We start from the raw sequence: 21791 nt of genomic DNA, 5'->3' as shown, positions 1-21791 counted from the left end.
AACCTCATATTGCAAGAGAGATAGCTGGAATACACTTTTCAACTGTTTGGACAGGTAGGGGAGGGTGGTGTCGTGAACTCTAGACATTACCCTTTGCCTACTATTTTCAAGACCTACTTGTCTGAGGTGATACAGCTCCACTGAGGAAAAATGGAAGATTCTTGCTCCCATTGGCGTGGCTGTGGCTTCGGTATCTTCAAAATGACTGAGGGTTTTTTGGGGGGAATTGTCTGTGAAGGCTTCTGCTGTTTTCGGTCTCTCTGATGTGGCCTCTGTTGAGATTGTTGAGGGTGCTGACAAGGTTGTTGGAATTGCTGATAGGTTTACAGTCTAAAGGACAGAAATTGCTTGAATGGCCTTTTTTGGTATTTATTTATTTTATTTATTGATTTTTATATACCATCGTTCATGTACACATATCACATCGGTTTACAATTGGTAGTAAGCAGATTTCAAATAAAACTGGTAATACCTGCGAAATGTGGATTGGGAATCAGATATTGATGAAAGCGACTGTACCGCCACATTCTGTTCCTTAATTTGTGCAAGGGTGTCCTTCAAACAAACAGTCACCAAAAAGGTTGTCTCCCAAACATGGCAGGTTCGCCAATTTGTCATGGACTTCTTCTCTAACAGAGCTGGAATGAAGCCATGCTAAGTGATGTGCCACAATTTTAGTGGCAGATGTCTAGAAGGAGGTCTCAAAAGGTTCATAGACCACTGTCAGCAGATGTCTCAAACCCTCTTCCATGTCATAGAATGGTTGGGGGGGGGGTGATTGGTTGGCCAGTTTCAGAGCGTAGGAATGGTTTCAGTGATTGCAAACACTCATAAGTATTGTACCACATAAAACTGATGGGTGTTGTATTTGAGATGTCAGCATCGCACTCTGAAAAGTTTTCTTGGACATATCAAGAAGTTTGTTCCCGTAACTGTGGCGAAGACACGTGCAATTTGGATTTCTTAACCCGCCTCATCGCGGACTCCACCGCAGAAGCGTACGGGAGTTGAATGACTCCATAAGTTGGCGACTTCTGTAACCTAAACTTAAGTCCAATCTCATAGACACAGGAAGGATGGAATGAGGAGATTCCCACATTTTGAACAGCACGGCGTCAAGAATCTTATGGTAGGGTGGAGCAGATGATTCTGCTGGTACTTCCAGGATCTTTAGGATTCCTAATAGCTCTTCTCGAGGATCTGTAAGTTTCTTGATGTCTACACCCAGGAGCTCTCCTAGTTTTTCCATAAACTTAGAATGTGTCAGATCTAGTGATGAAGAATGATCAGGGGGTTCTTCTGATGGGTCAGAAGGAATGTCCGTGGAGCTCGAAGGCGACATATCTGACAGTCTACTGTGGAACTGATGGGGGAGAAAACTGGGGCTCGATCTGTTAATCTGGAGAATAAGACGCTGTTGATTCTGGAGAAACCCATGTACATTTGGGAATGCCTGCTCTGCTTGGACCTGGGAGGTTAGGCGGTAGCAACGCTGGGTACCAAGATGAAAGTACATCCCGTACAATCATGAAAATGTGATGTATGGCTTGCTGGGAGAATGATGGACCTGGAACACTGCTTGATATTTTTCCTCCATAGGTGGATCTGACCCTGGCACAATTGGGGCACCACTGGAACCCACTAGATATGATCGATCAAAAAAAAAAAAAAAAAAAAAAAAAAGACAGAAGCAAAAACCAAACTCTATAGTGGTGATAAATTATGTTCACTAAGTACAGAGCAAGCCTGGCACAGAGTCAGAACAAAATGTTAACCACCAAAAACCTACCTAAGGAAGCTACCAGGAGAGAAGAAAGAATACCATGGAGCCCTATGACAAAAAATCTTGCTTAGAAAGAGAAAACAAAATGAGGCCTAAAGCAGAAATACCAAGAACCATGACTTGAGGCTCCACAGAAACAAACTGAAGGGCCCCCCACTTAGTTTTTGGGTACTTGCCAGGTTCTTATGGCCTGGATTGGCCACTGTTGGAAACAGGATGCTGGGCTTGATGGACCCTTGATCTGTCCCAGTATGACATTTTATGTTCTTATGTATGTTGGCATGCTGAACTTGCACAATGAAGTAGTCAAGATTCTAGAAACAAACTTCTGTGTTGAACACTATACTGAACGTCGCCTATATGTGAGGAATGCAATCCTGCTTGCCCTCTGAGGTTCTCCTCTGCCCGCCCCCTGGAAAGTTTGCCCAGATAACTTGAAACTGGGCAAACTTTCCCAGTTTCAAGTTATCTGGGCAAACTTTCCCAAATAAAAATAGCCTGTAAGATTTAAGATTTTTCTGGATAAATTTATATCCAAGTATATTCAGCAAGAGACTTGTCTTGCTGAATATCAGTCAACTTTTCCTGCTAATTTTAGAGGGATTACTTGTCCGCTCACCAGCTTACTGAATATGGATTTAACTGTATAACTGGAAGTGAACAGAAAGCAACAAAGAATATGAAGTCTTCGTAATTGCATATCTACACAAGGTTCAAACTTAACCACTCTGGGAATTACCATATATACGACACTATTTTTCATTAAACATAAAAAATTGCATATTGATACAAGTTTACCTGCTGTGAACTGGGCTGTAAGTGACAAGACTCTTCCATTCCTGAACCAAGCACAAAAAGTTTGCTCCGAGTATGTTGTAGTGAACTCCAAACAGACTCCTTCAGACCTTCTTTGACATTTTCAGGTACAGGTGACAGCAAGTCACATAAAATCTAGAAAACAATACAGATAAATTCTTATGGTACTATTTTTATCTGAAGATATGCCATACTGGGTCAGAACAAGTCCATCAATTCCAGCATCCTGTCTCAGACAGTTGCCAGTTCAGTTCACAAGTCCCTGGTAAATCCCAAAAAGTATACCTATTTCATGTTACTCCTAGGGATAAGTGATGGCTTTCTCCAAGTCTACCTTGTTAATAGCTGTTTATGGACTTTTCCACCAGGAGGAAGGGAAATCTCGCCTCAATTTGCTAGTTTTTTGTTTTTTTTGTTTTGTTTAAGGCAGTTAAACATGTGAATAAAGGGGAACACAAGAAACTGTATTTCTAGAAATAAAAATAGTTAATACAGGGAGTCAGGAAGTCAGTGATAATGTGAAAAATATACTAGAACTCATATTTTAGTTCACATTATCACTGACTCCCTGACTTCTCATAATATTTTAGTTCTTTCTAACACAAAGTCAGCCTCTCCAGCACTTTGTCATCTGTATTTATATCCAGTGTATTAACTATTTCTACAAACACAGTTTCTTGTGTTCCCCGTGTTCCTTGTCTGCATCATTCTGCACACCATTTTGTTGTCAAACACACATATTTGTTATGATTTTATCTCTGGAGTTTGTACACTCATATGTTGATTTATTTTAATTTTTACAAGTGTGTTCATTTTTTAATATGTTTTTATATGTATTTGTTTTTAGTTGCCCCTGAGGCAGCTCTATACACTAGAGCGAAACTCGGCCAGAGTTGGGCACGTTTAAATAAAGGGCTTTTTCCATCATCCAATTCTTGTTTTCTTCACTGTTACACAGCCAACTGGATCGGCTTCCACTTTGCTTTTTGGGTCTGATCCTTGGTACTACAGGAATGAAAATTAGCAGGTAAGAACCAATTTTCCTTTCCCTGTATCAGGATCAGTCCAGACTGCTGGGATGTACCCAAGCTGCCCTAAATGGGGTGGGATCCGGAGAGTCCAGTCCTTAGCACACTACTGCCGAAGGATTCTACGTCCAGAGCCCTAACATCCAATCGATAATACTTGGCAAAGATTTCCAAGTCGCCGCTCTGCAAATCTCTTGCGGTGAAACACATTGGCTCTCGGCTCATGACGCCCCCTGAGAGCGTAGCGAATGCGCCTTCAGACCATCAGGAACTGGTCTGCCACAACAAATGTACGTTGAAGCGATGGTTTCCTTCAGCCATCGCGCAATGGTAGCTTTAGAAGCTTGACAGCCCTTCTTAGGACCGCTCCATAAGACAAAAAGGTGGTCTGAAAGACGAAAGGCATTAGTCACCTCCAAGTAACGCAGAAGCTCACAGCGCACATCAAGCCTCCTTAAGTCCCGAGATTGAGGAGAAGACCTATCGAACTCTGGAAACACCGGCAACTCTTATCGACTGGTTGACATGAAACGCGGAAACCACCTTTGGCAGAAAGGACAGGACTGTCCTCAGCGAAATTCCCGAATCAGATATGCGCAAAAATCGTTCACGGCAGGACAAGGCCTGAATTTCCAACAGATCGTGACGAGAAATATCGTCTTGAGGGTCAAATCCTTCAAGGCGGTACGCTTAAGAGATTCAAGAAGTGGGGCACAAAGACCACGAAGAACCAAATTCAAACTCCACGACGGACAGAGTACCCGAATCGGATTTAAATGTTTGGCCCCCTTCAAGAAACGGGCCACGTCTGGATGTGTTGCAAGAGACGTACCATCAACCTTACCACGCAAACAGCCCAGCACCGCTACCTGAACGCGGAGCGAACTATAAGCGAGTCCCTTCTTTAAGCCTTCCTGCAAGAATGCCAAAATGTTAACTACAGTGGCCCGGCGCGGAGACACGTTTAATCCGCTACACCAAGTTATCGAAGACTTTCCACCTCTCGAACATACGTAAGAGAGGTAGAGGTTTTCCTTTAGCTGAGTAGGGTGGTAATAACAGCTTCTGGGTAACTCCTCTTTCTCAGCTGTCGTCTCTCATAAGCCAAGCCTCTAGACAAAAAGCGAGCCACCTGATCGAAGAATACCGGACCTTGCCGAAGCAGGTTGGGAAGATGGCAGAGGCGCAAGGGGCCATCGACCGCTAGGTTGATGAGGTCTGCAAACCACGGTCTCCGTGGCCACTCCGGAGCCATGAGAATCACGGGGCCCCTGTGGGACTCTATCCGTCGCAAGACTTTTTCCACTAACAGCCACGGAGGAAATACAGAGGAGGACGTCTTGGGGCCACGGGAGGACCAGGGTATCCACACCTTCCACCCCGTGCTCCCTCCTTCGACTGAAGAAACGAACCACCTTTGCATTTATGCGTGTAGCCATCAGGTCTAGCCGGGGCGTCCCCCACCGACGAGTGAGGAGTCTCATTGCCTCCCCGGACAGCTCCCACTCTCCGGGGTCGAGCTGCTGGTGACTGAGAAAGTCTGCTTGAATGTTGTCCACTCCGGCTATGTGAGATGCCGCTAAACGACACAGATGACGTACTCCCCAGGCCGTCAACTTGCCTGCCTCTGTGGCGACTGGACGATTCTTCGTACCGCCTTGCCTGTTGATGTACGCCACCATCGTGGCGTTGTCGGAGAGAAATCTCACTGACCAATGCTGAACCAGTGGGAGAAAACTGCATAATGCCAGACGAACCGCTCTTTTCTCCAAGCGATTGATGGACCACTTGGCCTGCGGCGTTGTCCACTGTCCCTGAGCTGATTGTGACTGGCAGACTACTCCCCAGCCGAAGAGACTGGCATCCGTCGTCAATTATCCACTGTGGCTTTTCGAGACCCATTCCCTTCTATAAGTGATTGGGGACTAACCACCAAGCGAGACTGGATCGGGCTGGCTCCATGAGGGGCAGAGGCAGATGGAACTCCTCGGACTTGGGGTCCCAACGGGAAACAACACGCTCTCTGTAAAGAACACAGATGTGCAAGGGCCCAGGGGACCACTTCTAGAGTAGATGACATAGAACCAAGAACTTGCAAATAGTCCCACACCGTGGGTAATGGTAGATCCAAAAGGCGGCGCACTTGAGACAGTTTGAGCATCCTGTCCTGTGGAAGAAAAACTTTGCCCAAAGCCATGTCGAAACGCGCTCCCAGGAACGGCATCAAATGGCTCTTGTCGAAGTTGACTACCCAACCGAGGGCATGAAGACTATGTAAAACTTTCTGGACCACCATCTTGCAAAGAGTTTGCGACTTCGCCCGAATGAGCCAATCGTCCAAATAGGGATGAACCAGAATCCCTTCTTATCCGAGGGCTGCTGCCACTACCACCATCACCTTGGTAAACACTTGAAGCACCGTCGCTAGACCGAACGGTAGCGCCTGAAACTGGTAATGTTCGCCCAAGACCATGAACTGGAGAAATCTCTGGTGACACTCCTGGATTGGTATGTGTAGATAAGCTTCGGTCAGGTCCAAAGAGGCCAAAAATTCGCCTTTGTGGACGGCTACAATGACAGACCTCAACGTCTCCATTTGAAAACAAGGAACCCGAAGCGTCTTGTTGACAGTCTTCAAGTCTAGTATCGGACGGAAGGACCCTTCCTTCTTGGGAACCACGAAGTAGATGGAGTATCGACCTGTCCGATACTTGGACCGTGGGACCGGAACAATCACCCCTAGGTCCTTCAACCGGTTCAAAGTCTGGAGTACCAACTGTTGCTTTAGGTGGGACCCACACGGGGACTCCAAGAAAAGGTCCCGCAAAGGGCAAGCAAATTCCAAAGCGTAACCGTGTTCTATGATAATTAGGACCTACTGATCAGAGGTGATTTTGATCCACTCTTGCGAAACAGAGAGAGATGTCCTCCGATCTCTGGCACAGAGGAACGGGCCGGCGCACTTTCATTGAGGAGACTTGGAGGAAGCGAAGGTTTAGGAGTTTCCTGTACGGAGAGGCCGTCTCCCACGAAAGGAATAGGCCCAAGCCTGGGACCGCGAAGGTTGTTGTCATGGAGCAAAAGACTGGGTTCTACCCGTCCGAAAACGTCGCTGGCCCCAAAAACGTCCCCGAAACGATCCAAAATTGCAAGACGAATGAGGCTTGTCCTCTGGAAGTTTGTAAACCTTATTATCCCCCAAGTCCTTGATGAGATGTTCCAGCTCCTCACCAAATAACAAGGTTCCTTTAAATGGGAAGGAGCCCAGATGTGACTTGGATGTGGCATCAGTCGCCCAGTGGCGGAGCCAAAGAAGCCTTCTAGCTGAAACTGCGGAGGCCATCGTGCAAGAAGAGATACGTCATAGATCATATAAGGCATCCGCCGTATAAGCCACCACGGATTCTAGACGATTCGCCTGTTCCAGCTCCGCCGAGGGAAGATCCTGGAGAAGTGAGTAACTGTTGCACCCACCGAAGGGTAGCCCTCTGCATGAGACTACTGCACACTGCCTAGGGCTGAAACCTCAAAAATCCGTTTGAGAAGAACTTCGAGCTTCCTATCCTGTAGGTCCTTCAGAGCAGTGCCTCCCATCACCGGAATGGTGGTGTGCTTGGCGATTGCAGAGACAGCAGAGTCCACCTGAGGGACCTTTAGCAACTCTAAGGAATCCTGCGGGAGCAGGAAGAGCTTTTCCATGGCCCTAGTAACCCTCAGGCTGGCCTCCGGCACGTCCCATTCCCGAGTAAGTAGCTGCCGAAGCTTCGGATGAAAAGGAAAGGCTTTAGGTGGAGCCCTAAGCCCTGCCCAAACCGGATCCCCAGGGGAGGGATCCGCCACCGGCTGCAGTGCCGGAATAGCAAGCTCTTCCAGAACATAAGGTATAAGAGGGTCCAATTCCTCTTTGCGAAATAATCGGAGCACTTGAGGGTCATCCCCTTCTACAAGAGCCGCATCCTCAACCTCATCGGCCGCCGTATCCCCCGTGCCCATCGTGGGAGGGTCTTGAAGGGTAGGATCCTGAGATATAGTTGGTAGGTGGGGCATAGGTCCTTCTGTAGGTGTGGGTACTTTAGCTGATGGTGGTTGCTGACCCCCAGCACCCGCCTCCGCTTCTAAATATGCTTTGTGCATTACCAAAATAAACTGCGAGGAAAAAGGATGTTGGCGCTTTAAGGCCCCCCCCCCCCTGAGGGTAAGACAGGAGGGAGGGCCTCTGATTCCTGCAAAATCGGGCGCTCGGGATTCAAATTAGGAGGGGAAAGTGGCGGGGGAAGATCCCCTCCTCCCAAAGGCTGAGCAACCTCGTCACTGGATAAATTCAAAATGGCCACTGTTCCCGCACAAATCGGGGACGGGGCCAGCCGATGCAGGGGGGCCGTCAGATTTGCCGGAGCCACGCGCCTATATATCTATCTATATATATCCACATAAATTTTTTTTTCTTTCTACCCCCCACACACACAAAATGGAGCCACTGCTTCAGGGGAATGCACCTCCCTGGAATACCTCTGTAAATTAGCTCCCTTCAGAGGAATAATCGTCTCTGGAATGAGAGGGTGAGGGACCGGCCCACCGGTAAATGCCCCCTACCCGGGAATTAACAGGGGTCCTCCGGGTAACAAGGCTTGCGGACACAGGGACTAGAAATCTGCCATAAGAAATTTTTTTTTTTTTTTTTTACTCACAGTTGATCTAGTTAAAGATCAGCCGGGATTAAAAGATCCCTTGACTGACAGAGATAAAAACACTCAGCTGTAGAGAGGATCAGGACCGCAGGGAATGTCTTCCTTCACCTGCTGGAGTCAGAAATATACTGGAGGATCGCAGGCTTATCTGGGTTATCATGAGGTGCCTTGAACTTTTTTCTCCAACTCCACCTGCTGGAAGGGAGACACAATCCAGCAGTCTGGACTGATCTTGGTACGTACAGGGAAAAATAGTTATACTGTAGTTGCTTTGGAAAAAGGTATAGAGATAGTGACAAATGATAAAGGGGATGGAACTGGTCCCCTGTGAGGAAAGGCTAAAGAGGTTAGGGCTGTTCAACTTGAAGACAGCTGAGGGGGTAATATGATAGAGATCTATAAAATCATAAGTGGAATATAAAGGAAACAGATTTACATTTACCCATTCAAAAAAAATACAAAGACTAGGAGACACTCCATAAAATTAGTAAGTAGCACATTCAAAACAAAATCTGAGAATATTTTCCCACAATGCACAATTAAGCTCTGGAATCCATTTCTGGAGGATGTGGTTACAGCAGTTAGCATAGCTGGGTTTAGAAAAGATCTGGACAAGTTCTGGAGGAGATGTCCATAAACTGTTATAAATAAGCAGACTTGGGGAATAGTCACTAATTATCAGTGCACAATCACAGCATGGGATGTATTTACTGTTTGGGATTGTGCCAGGTACTTGTGACCTGGATTGGCCACTACTGAAATGTTACTGGGCTTGATGGACCCTCAATCTGACCTAGTATGTCAAGTCTTATGTTAACTTGTCCACACCTCTTAAACCCTATGACAGTTGCCTTATAGGATATCAGTTTAGCTAGATGCAGTAAAAAGCACAATGAGCCCAATACAATTTCCAATATATACCTCCACGAATCTGTTCATTTGCATTCACAGATATTCACTATCCTCATTTTTCATTCTTCATGCCTGAGCCACTTTAAATGAATACTAAAACAGGAACTTGCTTCTGTCAATGTGATGCGAGCCTCATCTCTAGTTCTGTTAATGAAATTACACATTACCTTTTCTACTGCCAATTTTGCTGGTGCAAAACCCTCATCCAAAGCTAAGCACTGAAGATATAATTGTAAGGCATCATCTACAAAGCTGGAGTCCTGCAGCACTTTTGCCTTCCTGAAGTAGCCCTAAGGAAAAAAAAATTGATGTTATTCTTTAAAGGGAAAAAACAACAAACCACACTCCCATAGAAATGCTTTTCAAAAAAGTGATTATCCAAGAACAAGATTGTGAAGAGAATGCTGGGTCCCCAGTATACAAGTGCCCCATCTCCTTCAAGTAATCTAGCTGAACTTTCTACAAAAAGCATTTTGTCACTGGTCTCGAACACTTTGTGAAACCTAGACAAATTCAATTCCCATACCGCCAATCATCTTTTAGGAAAAGCCATACAAATTATTTTTATTTTCCTAGCTCTAATACTGAATTCTCTCATCACATTCTAAAATAACATTAGTATTTAGCTTGTATTCATTATATATATTTCCTGAATTCTGAAATGTCTAGGGACACCTGAATTACTTTGTAATGGTATCATTTGCAGCTATTCTCTTATCCCATATTTGTTTATAAAATATTCATTTGCCCCCCACCCCAGTACAATTTATGCTCCAACAGAAACAGTCACAAGAGCAAGTTTGCTTACCGTAAACAGTGTTTTCCGTAGGTAGCAGATGAATTAGCCATGCTGTCTGGGACGTCCTCCGGGCAGCTAGCTGCCGGAGCTCTCTTAGAACAGTCTCAGTGTAGTGTGCCTGCTTGGATCCTCCCGCGCTTCCCCCATCCCATCTCCCTCAGTCCGTATCCAAGCAGAGGAAGCATAGCAATAACTGTCCAGGGAGGAGGGAGGGTCAGCATGGCTAATTCATCTGCTATCTACGGAAAACACCGTTTACAGTAAGCAAACTTGCTCTTTTCCTGTAGATAAGCAGCATGAACTAGCCATGCTGTTTGGGAGCCCCAGCTGAAGTATTGAGCGCAAAGTTTCTGATCATGTCCCAATGATGAGGTGAGGTAATGCGCTCAAGACAGTAGAGAAGATAGGCGGACAGTTCATCTTGGTTGTCTTTGCAGCTTTAAGACCTGCCCGACTTGAGAATTGTTTTGCCCATGTCTGCATCAGCTGCAGGGTGCTTGTCAAAACAGTAGTGAGCTCTGAATGTGTGCAGCGAAGACCAGGTCCTCGCTGTACACATTCGTAGAGTAGAGTAGACTCCCCCATCCAGTCGATGAAGAACGCGTCCTGCGCTAGTCGTTGGGATACACCGAGCAGAAGGTCTGTATCTTTTGATTGTGTTCTGTAGCAAAAAGATCAATGTGTGGCAGGCCCCAGGTTTGAAAGAGTCTGTCCGCCACGTCCTGATGGTGTTCCCACTTCTGGGGGTGAAAGATCCTGCTCAGTCTGTCGACCCTGCGTTGTTTATGCCGAATAGGTACATGGCCTTAGGGCAATGGAGCTGCTCTCTGCACATTCTAGGATCTCCACAGCCCCCCTGCAAAGGTTCCAGAAACTGGACCCTCCTTCCTTGTTGATGTAGAACATGGCCACCTGGTTGTCCGTGTGGACCATGACTGTCTTCCCTTGGAATGCTTGTTCAAAGGCTAGAGGTGTGTTTCGAATGGCTCTGAGCTCCAGTAGGCTGATCTGATGCGATCGTTTCCAGGCGGAACGCAGGCCTAGAGTTTGAAGGTAGACTAGGTGAGTGCCCCATCCTTTTGTGGAAGTGTCTGTGGTGAGGACAGTGTGATGTGCTGGGGCTCCTGCCATGAGAGCTGCTGGCGTTGATGTACCACATGGCCACCTGGCTGTCCGTCTGGATCAGGATGACTTGACTGGAGAGGCGATTCTGAAATACCCTGAGAGCATATCTGATTTCTCGAAGCTCCAGGAAATTTATTTGGTGTTTGGCTTCCTCTGGAGACCAAGATCCTTGTGTCTGCAGATCGGCCAACGTGGGCTCCCCAGCCGAGGTTGGAAACATTGGTGGTGAGAGTTAGAGGGTCTGGAGCCTGGAAGGGCAAGTCTTGGAGGAGACTGACCTGATGTTTCCACCAGGTGAGAGATTGACGGAGTGAGTCGGTTACGTGGACAATGGTCGACAGGGGCTGAATGGATTGAGTCCATTGTGACCTTAGAGTCCACTGCATGACCCTCATGGCCAAGCGGGCCATTGGGGTGACCTGAACTGAGGACGCCATGTGTCCCAGGAGGTTGAAAAAGCAGTGTACAGTCGTGGAGTGCTGAGACTGCAGCTGGCGTGCAAGAGACATGAGAGTGAGAGCTTGCTGTCGAGGCAGAAAAGCCTTTGCCTGCAAGGTATCCAAGTCTGCCCCAATAAACGATAAGGTTTGAGATGGGACTAAGTAGGATTTGTCGTAGTTGATGAGAAATCCTAGCAAAATTAGAGTGTGTAAGGTAAGATGTAGGGACGACAGAGCAGTTTGCTAAGTGGGAGCCCTGATCAACCAATCGTCTAGATAGGGGTAGATGTGAACACTGAGTCCTGAGGAAAGCTGCAACTACGACGAGGCGTTTTGTGAAGACTCGTGGTGCAGACGCGAGGCCAAATGGAAGCACTCGGTACTGACAGTGCTTGGGGCCTACTAGAAACCTCAGGTATGCGATGGGATGGAATTATCGCAATATGAGTATATGTGTCCTGGAGGTCTAGAGAGCAGAGCCAGTCTCCTCTTTGTAGAAGAGGAAGAAGAGAACCAAAGGTTACCATTTTGAACTTCTCTCGCTGGAGGTAATTGTTGAGGGCACGTAGTTCCAGAACTGGACAAACACCCCCCCCCCCCTTGATTTTTTGGGGATTAGGAAGTATCGGGAATAGAACCCTAGGGCTTTGCTGAGAGTAGAGTACTTGTTCTATTGCCTTGGACTGGAGGAGGGAGACCTCCTGTTCCAGTAGAATGGAGTGATCGGATGTTCTCCACGTCGGTAGAGGTGGGGAGTCCGGTGGAATGGAGAGAAAGTTCAGATGATAACCCTGAGCAATTATCACCAGGACCCACTGGTCTGAGGTAGAGTGCCACCTGTTGTGGAAATGGCACAATAGACCACCCACTGGTATGTGAGGCAATGGAAGCTGGCTGCTGCTCTTTATGCAGGAGTCAAAAACCAGAAGCAGGACCTGGTTGAGGAGCTGCTTGCGGTTTTTGTTTTCGTGTCTGACAAGCCTGGGTTTTTTGAAATGGTCTCGTAGAACGGGTTCTAGCTGGTGGCGGGTAGGATTACTTCGGGCGGAAGAATGTCTTCTTAGAGTCCTTTCGGAAGGGCTGTTTTGAAGAGTACTCAGAAGGCATCAGAGAGAGCTGTCTTAGGGTCTCATGATGGTCTTTCAGTTCCGCCACCGTTCGTTGAATCTGCTTGCCAAACAGATCACCACCTACACAAGGCAGGTCGGATAATCTGTCTTGTACTTCAGGGTGAAGGTCAGAAGACTTGAGCCAGGCCCATCGTCTTGCCGAGATAGCAGCTGCAGATACCCTGGTAGCAGTGTCAAAGATATCGTAAGATGATCTGATCTCATGCTTGCCTGTCTCAAAACTCATGTTTGCTAGGGTTTGGAGTTGATCTTGAAATTGCTGATGCAGGGAGTCTGTCCAGTCTTGTATCTGCTTAAATAAGACTCTATTATATTGGGTCATATAGAGCTGATAAGAGGCAATTCTGGAGATGAGCATTGATCCTTGGAAGACATAAGAGCATAAGAACATAAGAAATTGCCATGCTGGGTCAGACCAAGGGTCCATCAAGCCCAGCATCCTGTTTCCAACAGAGGCCAAAACCAGGCCACAAGAACCTGGCAGTTACCCAACACTAAGAAGATGCTACTGATGCAATTAATAGCAGTGGCTATTCCCTAAGTATAATTGATTAATAGCCATTAATGGACTTCTCCTCCAAGAACTTATCCAAACCTTTTTTGAACCCAGCTACACTAACTGCACTAACCACATCCTCTGGCAACAAATTCCAGAGCTTTATTGTCCGTTGAGTGAAAAAGAATTTTCTCCGATTAGTCTGTTGGGTGATGGTTGCCTCGGTGACCCGGTCGCTGAAAAGGGTCTGTGCATTTTCTGGATGGAGTTTCTTCAACGGCGGCTCGGACAATAGCGAGGTCGATGATTTTGCTTCCTTGATGGTCTGAGACTTTCGATGCCGGTGGCGATATTTATCTCTACGATCCCCTCAGTCCTGAGGGGGAGTAGAGGATGTTGAAGGCCGAGAAGTCGTCGATGCCGGACAGTCACCGGCCGGAGGTCAGTACTGGAACGAAGTTGACGGTGCTGGTTCCGACGACGTCGGGGTTTGAGCGCGGAAGAGAAGTCCCATCTTCTCCATTCTGGCCTTGCGACCTTTTGGTGCAGGTAAGGACATCATGCTCACATCCGAGACACAGACTTTGTGGGGGTCTGTGATGGACATGGTGCAATTACAGTCCGGGCACCGGCGGAACCCCAACACCATGGCCATGAAAAAATTGAGCCACGGTATGGTCGATGGCCAGTAGGCCGCGAGGACCAAACTAGACTGTAATAGACGGAAAACGGGTAAAAAGCTTACCGGAGTACCGCGGCTTGAAAAAGTTGAAGGAGGGACCCCTGTGGGGTAAATTAAATTTTAGTAATTCCGTGAGGAAAATTCCTGTCAGGAATCTCTGCAGAGCTCCTTAACTGCGTGGCTACTGCTGCGCGGAAAAAAGAAGAGTGAAGGGGGACCCCTGCTGGCTGCAGGGTTAATGCCATGCTGGTCATGCCCAGTAGGGGCCAGTCAAAGTTCCGGAAACTTTGATAGAAGTTTTCCGTGATTGGGCTCCAGCCTGTGATGTCACCCATATGTGAGGACTACCATCCTGCTCGTCCTGTGAGAATAACACTTTATAGCTATTTTCTATTTTCTTAAGCTTTGTCAAATCCCTTCTCATGTTTCATACCTTGCAGATTTTGAAATGAGCGGCAGAAAGAAAACCTTACTCAATGGCTCTCTTGCAATATTGCTTACGAAAATGTTGCCCCCTTCCTTTTTTGCCATTATTCTCTCCTAATGCTATTCAGCAGAAGCAGCGAATGCTGCAGAAGCTGACAGAATATAAGCAGTAAACAGCATAATATGTAAACTTCCAAGTTCCTTTCATTTTTGGTATTTATGTAGTGCTGAACAACAAATTGCATACAAGTACAAGTCCCTGTGTCAGACAGCATTTAAGTGGGTACCTGAGGCAAGTGACTTAACCAAGGTCACAAGTACCAGCAGCAGAAGCCTGGTATCCTAGGCTACTCCCCTCAACCAACTTAGTATTTGCTAATTATCCTTGTACTCTGCCATAATCAAAGTTATTCCATATTAAAAATAAATAGTCATAAGCTCCTACTATACAGAATACTAAGTTATACTAGTCCAAAACTGGATTCTTTGTAGGTTGTGATCCCTTATACTGGGCCAACAGATATATACTATATTCAGCAATTTGCGGGATTAATTTAATCACTGCTACTGGAAGTGCAATCTTCCAGCTACCAATAGTAGTACTGGTACCAGTGAGCCTCTAAGCGCTGAAGGTACAAAATAATAAAACTCCAAAAAGCTATACTTGAGCTTCTGAGAATACATAGGTCCTTTCCTTCAGTGAGAGTTCATCCCCAGCTTTGGATAATACTTAAAGGAAGATCACAGCTTGTAAATAAATTATTAGGATTACCAATTTTATCTTTCTACATACTAAACTGTAGTAGCAAAGTCCAGCTTTAAGCTCTTGTGAGAAGTCAGAGGGTGCAACTATGTCCTCTTGCCTCAAACTCTTTATATCTCTAGTTGTATCTATGTAGCCTAAAATAGCCTATTCATGTTTGCAAAAACTTTTGGATCTAGAATACCGATCACTCCTATTCCTTGGAGCTGTCCTTTTCCATATGGATATAGACAAGTGTCAAACAATGAGAGAACTGATATTAGATTCTTAGCTTTTCAATTATTTCACCAATTGCAAAGGATTAATGAAATACATATATTAAAAATGCACCAATGCTTATTTACAGTCAAATTCCAGGTCACACTTAAGTCATTTTAAAACAAAAAACTTTATGTTAAGTGTGTTTGTGAACTACTTTCAAAGCAGTACATACTGCAATGAATATAAGATTGTAATCAAATCTAGATGTGCATGCACATATTGCTCCACATGTAGGGGAAAAGATTAGCAGAGCATTGCTTGTAATGCAGATATACTTATACCGATTACTCACAAATCCCAAAGCAGCTCACCTCAGGCCAAAATGGCAACCTGGAAAGAACCACATTCAGATCATGAAGAGCTGCCTTAAACTCCAGGCGACCAGCATATAATTCCGCTCTGTAAACTCGAAGCAGCAGGTCATCAGGCTCTGAAAAAAAAGTGTGTTTGATCACTATTTACATACAATCTGCCCTACATCAAAATCTTAAAACCTACATGTTACTTAGGAGGAAAAAAAAAACCAAAAAACCTCTAGGCCTCTGCCTCCTGCAGCAACGCAGGGGTATATTCAGATGCAATTAGAAAATTCTTTTCTTTGGACATCCAGTGTGGATTTTTCCTGATATTACTCGTTCCACTCAGGAACGTAGGAAAATGTTTCTTCAAATGCGTCCTGAGATTTGGCTATGGGTGCTAAGTTTAATCTTCAATTTCCTTGTCAATGTATTATAATTTATCAAAGCGTTAAACATGTATATTTTGATCTTGTACATTTGCGCTTATATTTGAATGCTCGTCCCACAGTTGATCCTGTCTGAATGTATAACTTCGATTAACGGCATTTGTATGTAATTGGTATTGTGACTGCCTCTCCATTTCAGTAATTTCTATTTCCTCTTAAAAGGATCCGCTCTTGCATCCTTTCATATTGGAATCCTCCATTATTTCTTTAATGTTACAAGTGAGATATATTATATTGCTAGAAAAAAGGATCTTATTTCCTAAGAAAATATTGTTTATTATTTTCTCTTGTATGATTCTATAAGCTGATGTGCTTGTTAATATTTGTGAGACTTCAATAAAGTAAAAAAAAATTTCTGTTGCATATATGAATAGTTTAAAATTTTTAAAATGAAAACTATTTTCTAATTGGTGTACATCTTAATTTTGTTCTTTTGTATATTTTTTCCTCCACACTTTATTCCTTCCTCTTGTTTTTCAAACTTTTCCTTTTTTTAATTTAATATTTATTAACAGGATAAAAAGTAACAGCATGACACTTAACACATTCATATTATTGTAATGTATAAAACCTTTTCATAGCTGTACCATAAAGTCTAATTAATAATGTTCTAACAACTTAAACATAAAACGCCCATGTTTTATGACTTCAACCTCCCTCACCACCCCCCCCTACCCAAACACAATAAGAGGGAATTTCATATACCCCTTTCCGCTCACCCCAACACACATTTAACTTAATTGTTAACTTGTATTCATTAGCACCCACTTAGCCTAAGCCCAGAAAATCAAGGTTAAGAATTGCCCAATCCAATTTCCCACCCATCTTCCCCCATCCCCCCCGCCCCCCACCAATCTTCTGGAGGCAGGTAACTCTGCTATGCCCTCCCCATTTCACTAATTTACTGCATCTTTAGAATCCAAAACTTCCTTCCACACAATATATTTTGCCCACGATTTTCCAATTTTGGGATTGTATATGTATGAGGGCAGTTAATTTCATCATATTAAAGACTTTAGTTAACCACAACTGTACATTCACCTTTGTCGGCAACTCACTCTTCTGCCATCAGGCTGCTAGCTCACACCTAGCAACAGTTATATGTAATACCAGGTGTCTCGCTTTTCTTCCAGATCATCAATTTCCATGCTCACAAATAGCAACCTCAGCTTATTAGCCACTTTACAGCCTGAAATTTCCCATATCAAGTCTATAATCAAGTCCCAATACCCAGCCACATTAGGGCACTCCCACCATATGAAAAAAAAAAAAAGTGACACCCCCCCTTCCCCCCCAGATCAGAGACAGAAGGAAATATCTTATTTAGTTTAACTGGCGTCAAATACCATCTATAAAGAATTTTCTCCAATACTGCCCTAAAATCTTTTTCCCAACAATTTAGCTTGGTTTGTAACTCAAATCCCCTAAGAGCAAGACATAGATTTTTTTAAATTTAGTGACCCCATTTTCCCTATCACAGTATAACTCAAACAGCGTCCTTGTCTTCTTAAGGGCCTCCGCCATACCTTCGAGCCAAACAATGCTATTTGCAAGCAAACCTATAAATCTCCACTAAAATATTTCCAACCTAGCTCCACAAATGAGTACTCCTTCCCCCCCATACTTGGCCCAATCTCATAAGTCCCAAAGCCTCCCATTGTGCCACCATGCCTCTTTAGTTACCAGGGGGAAAATCACTATTAAAAAGGAAATTAGTTCTATGCCAATAACACTTATCCCCCACCAAAACATCTCTGTATTTTACTCACATTGCTAATGTAATTTAGTGTAATGGAGACATCCCCTCTAAAACCCCTCCCAATCTCCCATCTCAAAATTAACCTTTCTAAAGAAGATACCCCAGCCATATCATGCTCTAGGGTTATGCACTATTTTTTCTTGGACACCCAATGCCATTCCAACACTGTCCTTAGTTAAGCTGCGATATAATAAAAAACAAACCTTGCACTCCCAAGCCTCCCTGAAGTTTTGGCTGATATAGTACCTTTCTAGCCACTTGCAGTGTCCTCTCTCTTCAAATGAGTCAAAAGATTTTCCTCTCCCAACCCCTTAACGTTTCATTTGGGATATGAATTGAGAGGGTCTGGAAGATGTAGCAGAACACATTAATTTTTCCCAACCAGGATAACTGCAAATGATTCCATCTCTCTAAATACATCTGAAATTAACGGTTTATAATTAATGTTGAATAGATTATCCTTGGCTCACTTAAAGAGCCGTTGATTCAGCAGGTTTCCCATCTCTTCCCTGAACAATTTTTCCCTTAAACAAGTATTTCTACTAAGGGCTTAACAACCTGTCTGAAGGTTTTATGGAATTTGGATGTATACCTGTCAAGTCCTTCAGAAAGCCATAGAAAACACTGAGACACAAAACCCTGATGTGTAGCAGAGGCATATAAGGCAAGGGAGAGATGCAAATGCCAACAAGAAACATATTCTGCATCACGGAAAACAGAAGTAGGGTTTCAGATCAGTAAACCCAAACAATGACAGTAGGTCTAGAACCTCCTGAATACAGGAAAAAGTCTAGAGGCGTAAACAAGAGAATTCTTGTATGAAGACTGCACAGTTTTCTTAGGTGTTACAAGACAACCAAAAAGCCAACTGGGGCTCAAGAACTCCTCAGAAAGAAACTGCGGTCCACTGACATAACAAGAACAGAATGTCTCTGCAGAAGTTTGCCCATGTTTGGCTAATAGGCATAATGGACAAAAAACCCAAGTACCACTTGGAAGAATTATAAGCAACAATAGCAGGGTCTGTGACAGATCCTACATGCCAAAGCACTAGACCACCTAACCAGTAGGACAGCATCAAGAGTTTCAGGGGATGAAAGGCAATCCCCCGAGCAGGGAGATATATGTTAGGCCTGAAGCTCACCCACTCTGCATCCTGTCAAGGGCAGGACTAACCAGTCTGTCTACAGGATAGTTCAAGTGAGCAGAAAGACACTTTGGGCAACCTAGTGAAGTGAGAAAAGTTAAAGGCAGTACTGGCCAGAGCTTGGTGAAAATATAGGGGAAAAGTAGTGTCTCTTTCCCTGCAGGTATATATACCATAAATGCCTTAGCTTTTCCCCACCTCTCCCCGAAATTCCAACTGTAAGTCAGAAAAAGCGAAAAACACAAGGAGGCAGACTGCTGGACTGCAGGGGTAAGCACATTGCTATGTTGAAACCCCCCCCCCCCCCCATGCGAATAACTCACTGCCAATTCCAGTAGGAAGCTACCCACCGAGATAGAGCCCTCAACCTGCTTGGTACAATGGAAACTGAGATCGAATTCCACATGGAAGAAATCCAGAAACATTCCATTAAGACAGGAAGCCAAGGTGCTGCAAGTGCAATACCCTGTCGAATAGGATTTCTTCACTGGCCTAGAAATTATAAGGGTACAAGGGCGATCTCAACAGATTGCCCCGAACTTAGCTTAGGCTCAGCCATGGTAGTATATGCTTCCCCCAAAGAAGCACGCAGTCCAGTAAATGCAACAATTGTTGCATGAACCAGGACTCCCCTGTCTGCAGACAGGTGTCATCCCTAAAATGGGAAGTAGAGCTTGAAAGCCACTGCAGCACCTCTGTTATGGGGGTCTCTCATCCCTCAACTCCCTCAGCCTTAGATATGGCGATAGGTTGAAAGGCATACTTGCCAATTAGATGGATTAGAACCCTCCTCACTGAGGTAGGGTCCTGCAGGCAAAAATAACTGGCACTAGTGGTCCTTATCAAAAACACACCCATTGAGCTCAGCAGGTATCAAAAGGTGACTCTGGACATTCTTAAAATGTTACACATCTTACAAATTCTTCCAGCGGTATGTAAACTTATCAAATTCTATTCTCAAACATATTACATATGCATTAAGGTTAGATATTTTTCCCTTATTTTTTTATATTGATTATTTTTGAAGGAAACAGTCTACATTTTTTGCTGAATGTCATTTTTCATTGTTTTGGTTCAAAAAGAGGGTCTGTATTGTCCATTGCTACAATATATCAAATGGCATTAACAATGGTAATCTATTATGTTCAATTTTTGTCTCTCAGACTTTTTCTATTATAATTTTACATTAGAGCTTTCATTTGTTTATACAGTGTACTGCTCGTTAATATAAAAATACATTTTTATAACTTCTAGTTTAGAAAAATTTTGTTTTTCTTTGCACATTTTAATGTGACTTTACTCTTCTATGTAGCATTTTAGGTTTTAAGTCTATTATATGGTTTGGCAACTTTTTTTTAATGTGTTGTTCAGTTATGTTATATTTCTGCAACTTTTGTCTCATTTACCAACATCTATGCTCTATATTTGCTACTTAATCACATTTATTAGAGTGCAATCGTTTTTGTTTTAACTCGAGCAAGAAAAAATATTGAATTAACCATGATTTTCTTGGACTTCACTATTTCACAAGAGACTTATGGCCGTTTCAGAATTTCTTTTTCCTATTGGAGTTGGCAAGGACATTTATAGCAATATTAAGAACTCACTGACATTTTATTAACTTTGCTAATTTCCTACACTACCACTTGACAAACAGATTCAAGTTAAACGTATTGAAGTCAAAATTCGGAGGCATTTAGCCAGATAACTCACAAGTTAATCATGGAGCCTCTCTCAGGTGCTGACTTCTTTGGCTTTGATGGGGTGTTCATTCTGGAGACTAAATCCACTTAAGATCCCTTAACTCTGTGCATTCTCTTGTGCACAAGGCCTCTGTGCCTTGTTTGACCCTTGACCTGTAGTGGATCCAGTGGTCCATGCTTTTCAAAACTAAGCCCCACATCATAAGAATCTATGGCACTTTTATGATTCCAATTGCCACAATTAAGTCATAGTAGCCATCTCTTCTCCAAGCTTTAGTTTTTCCTTAAAAGGGAGCTGTTCCATGCCCCTTATTTCGGTCAGAGAGAAATGGTGAAAAATGAAATGGAGGGTCAATTTCAGAGAGATGTAAGAGAACTGAAGGAGACAAAAAACAGAAAGACCACCTTGGAAAAGGAGTTAGAAAGCAGACAAGATGCAAGCAGAAAAATATCCAAATAAAAACAAAACAAACAAAACAAAAAAGGATTTTATTTCTAGTTTAGTAATTGGAATATGTCAGCTCTGGGAGCATGCATCTGATCTCTTTGTATTTTATATAATACTGGAGGAAATGTATTCTATTTTTTTCTTCTTTAGTGTTGCACTGAAGTTTCGGGGGGGGGGGGGATTCTGTTTATTTGCACGTTTCTATTTCTGATTCGTGGTCTCTTATTTTGTATTGGGTAAAAGTGTTCTGTACATGGGCTGAGGTAAGGTAATCCACTAGTACAGCAGTTCTCAACCGGTGTGTCGCCAAGAACACGCAGGTGTGTCGCCACACTTCCAGGTCCCCTGCTGACCCAGTGTGATTGAGAAAGAGAGAGACTGGTCAGAGAAATGACTAGTGTGCGTATGAGAAACAGACTGGTCAGGAAGATTAGAGAAAGACTGGTCATGGGGTCTAATTGGGTGGGTAGGTGGGTGTGTGTGTGTGTGTTTGAGAGAGAGCATGTAACTGTTTGTGGGAGCTAAGGAAGAGGACTGTGAGGACAGAGCTTCAGCAGCCATTGCTACTTCTGGTGAGTGCCTTTGGCTTGGAAGGGAAAGGAGTAGGAAAGTTGCTGGAGATGGTAAGTAAAGGTGGCTT

At 44.2% G+C, this 21791-nt stretch overlaps 1 protein-coding gene across 2 annotated transcripts in view; it reads right to left on the bottom strand.

Moving 5' to 3' along the window:
• The window catches only part of LONRF1 (LON peptidase N-terminal domain and ring finger 1), a 150776-nt gene that overhangs the window by 113096 nt on the left and 15889 nt on the right, over nt 1-21791 (bottom strand). Inside the window, exons 2-4 of one of the 2 annotated variants that reach the window (XM_029587202.1) lie at nt 15661-15779; nt 9395-9517; nt 2582-2734 (exon numbers count right to left, since the gene is read on the bottom strand). In XM_029587202.1, the coding sequence (XP_029443062.1) occupies nt 2582-2734; nt 9395-9517; nt 15661-15779 (395 nt within the window). The remainder of the gene's footprint in view (nt 1-2581; nt 2735-9394; nt 9518-15660; nt 15780-21791) is intronic. The other variant, XM_029587204.1, reaches the window with a different exon arrangement.

This window comes from Rhinatrema bivittatum, chromosome 1, assembly GCF_901001135.1.
Source record: "Rhinatrema bivittatum chromosome 1, aRhiBiv1.1, whole genome shotgun sequence".
Taxonomy (NCBI): domain Eukaryota; kingdom Metazoa; phylum Chordata; class Amphibia; order Gymnophiona; family Rhinatrematidae; genus Rhinatrema; species Rhinatrema bivittatum.
Note: the sequence above shows the minus strand (reverse complement) of the source record. Positions and strands in the feature narration are given on the sequence as shown.